This window comes from Notolabrus celidotus, chromosome 15 (genome assembly GCF_009762535.1).
Source record: "Notolabrus celidotus isolate fNotCel1 chromosome 15, fNotCel1.pri, whole genome shotgun sequence".
Lineage (NCBI taxonomy): Eukaryota > Metazoa > Chordata > Actinopteri > Labriformes > Labridae > Notolabrus > Notolabrus celidotus.
This window is the reverse complement of record NC_048286.1, coordinates 2,756,081-2,765,185: the sequence shown is the minus strand read 5'-3', so window position 1 is coordinate 2,765,185 and position 9,105 is coordinate 2,756,081. Positions and strand designations below refer to the sequence as shown.

Genomic DNA, 9,105 nt, shown 5'->3' with positions numbered 1-9,105 from the left:
CAATGCTTCTTGGTAATAAATCTTACTCAGTTGGAAAGCCTGTTTATGTCCCTTTTAAATGGAGTCACATTTGTAAGGAACAGGCATTTGTGGGGTGAGCAGCAGAGCTGAGTTTGTGGGCTGCACCCATGAAATATGTGACAAACCTTCTCTGCCAATGCCAAACATCTTATTCTGCCATCAACTCTCGTTTGGTGTGGTTTGGTGGATTAGATGATTGAAGTCTGAAGAAACAAGACTTTTTGGTAATTTAATAATTCTTCATCCAACACTTGTCTCAAATCAGCCAACCTGGTTGTGTAGGTAACTCTGGCATAAACAGCAAGCCCAAGCTGATCCCACAAGTGTTCAAGGGGGTTGAGATCAGGACTGCTGGCAGGCCACTCCATCCTCTCCACTCCCAAATTCCGGAGGTAGTCTCTGAGAAACCCCGCTCTGTGGAGGAGAGTGTTGTCATCTTGGATGGAGGATGAGTTCGGTCCCAGATTGTGGAAATATGAGATTGCCACTGGTTGCAGAATCAAATCTCGATATCTCTCTGTATTGAGATTTCCTCCAATGATGACAAGCCTTGTTTTTCCAGTGAGGGAGATCCTGCCCCACACCATCACACTGCCTCCACCAAAAGATGTTACTCTATCGGTGCAGCAGTCAGCATATTGTTCTCCAAATCTTCTCCACACTTTGACTGTACGATCCACCTGCTGTAGACAGAATCTGGACTCATCGCTGAGCACTCATGAGCTGGCAGCCCTATGAGACTGGAGACCGGCTGTTTTGAATTGTCTGGGCAGAGAGCTGTCTGTCATATCGACCTGCAAACCTCGACTGCAAGTCTGTAGAAGACAGCCTACAGGTCCTAAGTGCTCTTCAGGTGTTGTCTTGCTAGGCCACCCACTTAGGGGCCAGACTCTGACATCCCCTGTAATATGGAGCTTGGTCTTCCCTTTGAAGATGGTACCAGGGCTTACTCCAAATAATGCCCCAACTTGATTTTATGGAAATCTTTTCTCCTTATAATAATAATAATAATAATAATAATAATAATAATAATAATAATAATAATAATAATAATAATAATAATACATTTTATTTAGAAGCGCCTTTCAAAGCACTCAAGGTCACTTTACAGACAGATTAAAACACAATAAATAAAAACAACGTGATGAAATAAATAAAAACAAGCAGAGTTAGATCAAGTTAAAATTAAACAGTACAATCAGACAAGGAATGCATTTTGAAACAGGTGAGTTTTAAGTTTGGATTTGAACAGGCGTAGTGAGTCGGAGTTACGGATGTCAGGTGGGAGTGAGTTCCAGAGTTGGGGAGCAGAGCGACTGAAAGCTCTGCTCCCCATGGTGCTGAGACGGGCAGGGGGCACAGAGAGGTGGAGGAAGGAGGAAGACCTGAGGGAGCGAGAGGGGGTGACAATGTGGAGGAGATCAGACAGATACGGGGGGGAGAGGTTGTGGACGGCCTTGAATGTGTAAAGGAGGATTTTGAAATTAATTCTGAGTTTGACCGGGAGCCAGTGAAGCTGCTGGAGGACGGGGGTGATGTGGTGAAAGGAGGGGGTTCTGGTGATGATGTGGGCTGCAGATTTTTGGACCAGTTGAAGCTTATGGAGGGATTTGTGAGGGACACCAAAGAGGAGTGAATTACAATAATCGATACGGGAAGTGACAAGACTGTGGACCAGGATAGCAGTGGTGTGAGGGGTGAGAGAGGGGCGGAGACGGTTGATGTTGCGGAGATGGAAGTATGCAGAGCAGGTTATGTTATTGATATGAGAGTGGAAAGAAAGTGAGCTGTCGAGGATGACACCCAGACTCTTTACCTGAGGGGAGGGGGACACTGTTGATCTGTCTATGGAGAGGGAGAAACTGTCGGCTTTGGATAGGGTGGATTTAGTACCTATGAGGAGTTCTGTTTTATTGCTGTTAAGTTGAAGGAAGTTGGAGGTGAACCAGGACTTGATCTCAGAGAGTCAGAGGGTGAGGGAGGAGGGTTGGAGAGTGGAGTCGGGCTTACTGGAAAGGTAGAGCTGGGTGTCATCCGCGAAGCAGTAAAAGTGAATGCCAAATTTGCGGAAGATATTGCTGAGTGGGAGAAGGTAGGTGATGAAGAGGAGGGGCCCCAGGACAGAGCTCTGGGGCACACCTGAAGTGACGGGGGAGGGTTGTGAAGTGAAGGATTTCAGTTGGATGAACTGAGTGCGGCCTGTGAGGAAGGAGTGAAACCAGTGCAGGGGGGTGATAGTGATGCCTGTGGAGGAGAGTCTTTTGAGGAGGATGGGGTGAGAAATGGTGTCGAAGGCTGCACTCAGATCGAGGGGGATGAGGATGGAGATTAAACCAGAGTCAGCTGCCATGAGGAGGTCGTTGGTGATCTTGAGGAGGGCTGTTTCTGTGCTGTGGCGGGGACGGAAACCGGACTGGAATTGTTCGTAGAGGTTGTTACTGGTGAGATGGGAGTGGAGTTGGGAGGCAACGTCTTTTTCTAGAATTTTGGAAATGAAAGGGAGGTGAGAGATGGGGTGGAGGTTGTTGGAGTCATAGGGTCTGAACCAGGTTTCTTCAGGTTGGAACTGACAGCTGCAGATTTGAAGGGGGCGGGAACAATTCCAGTGGACAGTGAGGAGTGGATAATGGCTGATATGAGGGGGAGCAGAGGGGGGAGGCAGGATTTGACCAGGACTGTGGGGAGGGGATTGAGCTGGCATGAGGAGGGCTTGGACTTGGTGATGAGGTCAGAGATTACTGAAGGATGAGGGAGTTCAGAGGTGGAAAGTGATTGACAGGGGGGAAGAAATTCAAAGGAGGGGAGGGGGGTGGAAGAGGAGGCCAGGTGCTGGTGGATTTTGTTGACCGTTTGATTAAAAAACAGAAGGAGAGAGTTACATGTGTCTGAGGAGTATAGGTGGGGGGGCAGGGAGTCGGGAGGTTGAATTATGCTGTTAAGTACTGAGAAGAGAGTCCTGGTGTTGCCTGCATTGGAGCAGATGAGTCTGTAGTAATATTGAGATTTGGCATGAGAGTCCTTATAGAGAGAAAGCTGGGCTGTGTAGAATTCTTTGTGGATGGTGAGACCAGATTTCCTGTAAAATCTTTCAAGCTGTCGTTTTTTTGATTTCATGGAGCGGAGATCAGGGGTAAACCAGGGGGCAGAGCGGGTGAAGAAAACGGAACGGGATTTGACAGGGGCAAGCAAGTTGAGAATGTTAGTTAGGCCATTGTTGTAGTGGGTGACAAGATCATCAGGGGTGGAGGAAGGGTCAAGAGTCAGGGTGGCGATGGAGGAGGAGAGGGAGTCCATGTTAATGTCCTTAATATTACGGAAGGAAATGACACGGGGTGGTTTGGAGAGCCGGAGGGTGACGTTGAATGAGAGGAGGAAGTGGTCCGTAATAGGAAGTTCAGCAGTACAGTTGGAGGGGGTGAGACCAGAGCAGCAGATTAAGTCCAGGGTATGACCTTTAGTGTGTGTGGGGAAGTCTGAAAACTGTTGGAAGCCAAAGCTGTCAAGTGATGAGGTGAAGTCAGTGGTGAGGGGAAGAGCAGTATTGTCCATGTGTATGTTAAAATCTCCCAACAGACTCACATTAGGTGAGAGAGTGGAGAGGTGGGTGAGGACGGCAGAGAATTCATTTAAAAAGTCCTTGTGTGGCTTAGGGGGACATAGGATTGGGGCAATGATTGTGGGAATGGGTCCGGGTATTTGACAGATAAGGCATTCAAAGGAGGAGGGGGAGGGCACAGAGACTGGAAGGACCTTCCACTTCTCGCGGTGGAGTATTGCGATACCACCACCGCGACCCGAGCCACAAGGTTTGCTGATGTAAACAAACCCCGGAAGAGTGGAGCTATTCAGCTGGGAAAAATCACCAGGAGCTTGCCAAGTTTCAGTTAAACACAGAAAATCAAACTTGCGGTCGGTCAGGAAATCCTGGACGAGATGTCCTTTGCCCGTGAGGGAGCGGATGTTCAGGAGACCGAAGGTGACGCCGGTGTTGTCGCAGCTGAGGGGAGTGTTAGCCGACCGAGCTAGGCTGGCTAACACTCCATGGTTCACAGACCGGCAGGTGTTCCTGGTTGGACGGCGGGTGGAGGACCAAAATGACATAATCCCCTTGGAGCCGCCGAAGTGGAAACCCCGACGAGATGTACCTCCGGTGAGGCAGGAGGGCGATGTCCGGGTGGAGGCGAAGAGCTACCGGTGGAGGTCCGGTCCACTGGGTGCGAGTACTGGAGAAGTCCTTCCATGGTTAGATGGAGGAGCGACAGGACAGCCCAGACCAGCATGAGCCATACATAGACCCTGCTAACCCACATTGTGAATCACGGTGGAGAGGCGATGACACGAAGCCGGGCAGTGAGTCAAGCAGGTAGGCTAAGTAATCCAGGTGTCAGCGGGACACGGAGCTATGGCAGCACAAGTGAGGATCAACAGACAAAAGGGAAGGGTTGAATCCCCTGTACAGTACAATTTCAAAACACGGTCATGAAGTTGCTGGAGAACCGTAGAAATGTGTTAAAAGTTGTGGGAGAGTAGCGGCAGCAAGAAGCGCCAGCGTCCACTACTTACATCTTACGACTCGGACACATTATCTCAAGTCATCACATCAATTACCATTTCTATGCAGATGACACTAAACTATACATCTCTGTCTCACCCCATGACATAAACGCTCTTCACTCCCTCACCGCCTTTCTGACATCAATGTATGGATGAGTAAGAACTTTTTTAAATTAAACAAAGACAAAACTGAAAGTATTTTAATAGGACCCAAAGCAGCCTGAGAACAACTCCAGACTACTCTGAGAGATTTTAACAGTCAAATTAAATCAAAGGTCACAAACCTGGGAGTGGTTTCAGATTCAGATTTTAATTTTAATGCTCATTTTAACAAGGTCGTAAGTACTTCATTTTATCATCTTAGAAACATTGCAAAAGTCCGACCTTTTTTATTGTAGAAAGATGCCCAAATTTTAATTCATGCTTTTATTACAAGCCGCATCAACTACTGTAACTCCCTTTTTACCGGTTTGCCCAAAAAAGAAACTGCAGCTTGTTCAGAACGCTGCAGCTAGAGTTTTAATGAGGAGAAGGAAAACCAATCACATCACCCCTCTTTTAAAAACTCTGCACTGGCTCCCTGTCTCTTTTAGAATTGATTTTAAAGTCCTTTTAATTGTTTTTAAAGCTCTTAACAGCCTTGCTCCTCCAAACATCACTGATCTCCTGTCATTTTATGTTCCAGCTCGATCACTGAGGTCCTGGAATGCTTCCCTTTTAAATGTTCGTCGTGTGTCTCACACAGAGAGAGAGAGCTTTCTGTTTTTATGCCCCTAAGCTGTGGAACTCTCTGCCTCTGGACACCAGAACGGTGAGCTCTGAGTGTTTTTAAAAGTAAACTGAAGACTTACCTTTTTAATCTAGCTTTTAATTTGGAGTAATTTATTTTTAGCCCTGGACTGCATTTTTATTTTTATTATTATTATTATTATTATTATTATTATTATTATTATTATTATTATTATTATTATTATTATTATTATTTAAATTCTTATCCTAATCATTATTATTTTAATTATTGCTTTAATATTTATTTATCTTATTTAATTATTTATTTATCTATTTATTTCTTGTGTTCATTTGATCTTTTTAACTACCTTATTTTTATTTTTTATTTCCACTCTTTTTATTAATTTTACTGTATTGATTTTATTTTTAAGTATTTTCTTTATAATCATGCCTTTTATCATTTTACCATTGCTGTTGTTTTCTGTCTCTCTGTTATTCTGTGAAGCACTTTGTGCTGCATGTTTTTATGTATGAAAGGTGCTTTATAAATAAAGTTGAGTTGAGTTAAGATTTAGTGAATGTTAACAATTCAGTGGCAGCACCGTCTGTGGCTTCATTCATGTGCAGATTAAAGTCACCAGGTAACTAAGAGCTGGTCCAAGCCTGGCCTAGACCTGATCTGTTTGTAAAGAGTCTTCAGATAACATTTTTACTCACTGAATAAATCCTGTTACAAGTTACAGGTTCACTGCTGTTCCCCTGACACAGACATGATCTGTCATCTGTTCATCTGCTGGTTTTTGTTCAGCCTGCTCAGATCATTTCTCACTGTGGGGATTTCCAGCAGGTGCAGTAGTAGGTGGCTGAATGAGAGCGTTTGACTTTCTGCATCTGTAACTCACAGCCGTTCTGTTTGTTCACAGCTGAGAAATCTTCTTTCTGAGGATGATCATAAGTTTGTTTCTTTATAGCACCACTACTCCTAACAATCCTCAGAACCACTCTGAATGTTTCTGTGTCTTTCTTCTGGTACCAGAACACATAAGTATCACACTGGTCAGTGCCTCCACAGCTGATGGAGACTTGTTCTCCAGCTCTCCTGGTCAGTGATAAGCTGTCCTGTCGGAGCTCTGCTGCCATGACGACCAGTGCTGTAGAGAGTCAGATGGAGTCAGTTTGACGGTGCTTGCTCAGAACATGTTCATACATTTTGTAGACAGTGATCACGTCTCTACCACCAAGATGTTAGGTTCAATGTTCTAACTTCATTTCAAGGAGACAGGGCTCATTTGTTAAAGCTGGAGTTTGCTGGCTCCTGATTGGTTGGAAACACTCACCTGACCACACACAGCACAGAGCTGCAGCTGGGAGGAGAAGCATTCTGTGCAGCGGTGTTTCCTCTGGTGAACCTGAGGAGGACTGAGGCCAAACCAGGTCGAGCTGAGAGACCAGGACCAGGTGCTTTCTCACAGGTCCTCAGAGCTCCCATCAGCCCCTGCTGCACACAGATAAGGCCCCTGCTGATGATTGACAGCTGGGCTGGAGGTGTGTGGTTTCCTGCAGAGTCTGAGGTTTGAAGGAGGAGCCACAGACAGAGCACAGTTACCATGGAGACAGAGGACAGTTTCCTGTGTGCTGCTGTGAAACATTAATAATAGACCTGTTGACTTCAGCTGTTTGAACCATCACCATCAGTCATATGTGTGTTATCATGTCTGTATCAGTGACTGGACACATCTTTGTTCCACTCTTACTGTCTGTAGTGTTTGTTGTTGTTGTTGTTGTTGTTGTTGTTGTTGTTGTTGCTCTGTCAGTCTGTCTCTGTCTCTCTGTCTGTCCTCTGTCCCTCTTTCTCAGTCCAGTCTCAGCAGGTCTCAGGTTAACATGAGTCTGGTTCTGCTCGAGGTCTCTGCCTGTTGAAGAGGTTTTTCCTGGTGGTACCAAATGTTAAAGGGACAGTGTTTTTAGAGCTCTCTCTGTCTTCTGACCACTCAAAGCACTTTCACATTACATGTCACATTCAGCCACATGTTAGAGGCTGCTGTGCAGAGCGCCCCTCAGGTTGAACTGATCCACACACACACTCAGACCAGCACAGACACCAGAGCTGGTTTGGGGTTCAGTGTCTAACCCAAAGACACTTCAACACTTTCAGGTCAAATATCACATAACACGTTAAACACCACGCTGACATGAATCTTAGATCTACATATTCAAACCAAAAACACAAACTTCAGTGATTGTTGTTCAGTAAAAATATCAACAAACAAAGTTTAGTCAACATGTTTGTTGACTAAATGTTTTTTTAGGGTTAAAAACAAACAAAGAAGAAAGAGGACTCAAAGATTTGAACAGAATATTTGATTGAAGGGAGAGGCTGTTCTTTGTATCTGAAGTGTTCAAAGTGACTCTGTATTTAATATTTAGAAGTCTTTATATTTATTTTCATGAAAGAGAAGATGATTTCACAGAACAGGGGATGTATTTATGTTCTGTTGTTTTCTTTGTTGAATTATTATGATTTCATTTTGAATGTTTTTGACTGCAGAATAAAATATGTGGCTCACAATGATTCAGAAATAAACACACACAGGGTGGAAACACAGGCGGTCTGCTGTCTGCTTTTATCTCCTGTAGAACTGATGATTGTACCGCTCTTCTTTCTGGTCTTCTCAAAAAGAACATCTCTCAGCTTCAGCTGCTAGAACGCTGACAAAGACCAGAACGAGAGCCCACATTACACCCGTTTTAAAGTCTCTGCATGGCTTCCTTTATCTTTTAGATTTAAGATTATTTGATTGTTTTACAAATCTCTTAATGGTCAGCTCCTTCTTATTTATCAGATTTATCATATGAGCCTGTGAGAGCCCTCAGGTCTTCAGGTAGTGGACTTTTAATGGTACCAAAAGTTAGAACAAAGACTCACGGTGAGGCAGCTTCTCATCATCACGGCCCACGTCTGAGGAACAGCCTGAAGATCTGAGGGCTGCACAGAGCATCAACATTTATAAAATCAAACTCAAGACCGACCTTTTTAGTCTCACTTTAACTGAGTCTTATTCTTATAACAGTTTTATTACACCTTACTTTATTCATTTATTATCTAGTTCAAATTTTAGTCACTTTTTAAAGTGTAGCATCTTCTAGTCTCTTTTACTGGTTTAATATTTTAGTGTTTTATTATTTTAATAATTTATTTTATTTTGGTGAGTTTAATTTCCTGTGTTGAGTTTTAACATCTTATTTTGCATTGAGTGTTTCCTCAGTTTATTCAGAAACTTCTTTTTTAGTTTTCATTTATGAATTTAATTCTATAATAAAAAAAAATAATTAAATAATAATAATAATAATCATAATAATGTTGAATGATCCCACTGATTCCTTTATGTAGGTTTGGACCTGTAATTGACCTCAAAGGAACAGAAAACCCTGAACTCTGTTCTTACTTTTGATTTTGTTATTGTTATTATTTATTAGTATTTATATCTTATTGTATTCCTTCTTTCTGTTCATGTTCTGATATTCTTTCTGTATTGTGTTTAAGAGCAGCTGGAATGACTGAATCTCCCCAGGATAAAGAAACTCTTTGTGGTTCTGAACAGAAAACCCTCTGTGTGTTTTTCAAACATCACTTTTTGTCATCTTTATTTCTTTTGGACTAGAAGAGGGCTGAGGATCAGATCAGATTATTCTATCTATTAAATATCTTTCTTCTCTCCAAATGTTCTCTCCTTCCTGAATATTTGCTCTGATCTGATTACATTTGTTATTTTATTTAATTCATTCAATGATTCTGTTTTA

At 43.3% G+C, this 9,105-nt stretch overlaps 1 gene segment (V, D, J or C); it reads right to left on the bottom strand.

Moving 5' to 3' along the window:
* Positions 1 to 6,129: 6,129 nt before the first annotated feature.
* Positions 6,130 to 6,444, bottom strand: LOC117826608. The segment is given in 1 exon segment: positions 6,130 to 6,444. A coding segment is annotated over 1 exon segment (315 nt).
* Positions 6,445 to 9,105: the final 2,661 nt, after the last annotated feature.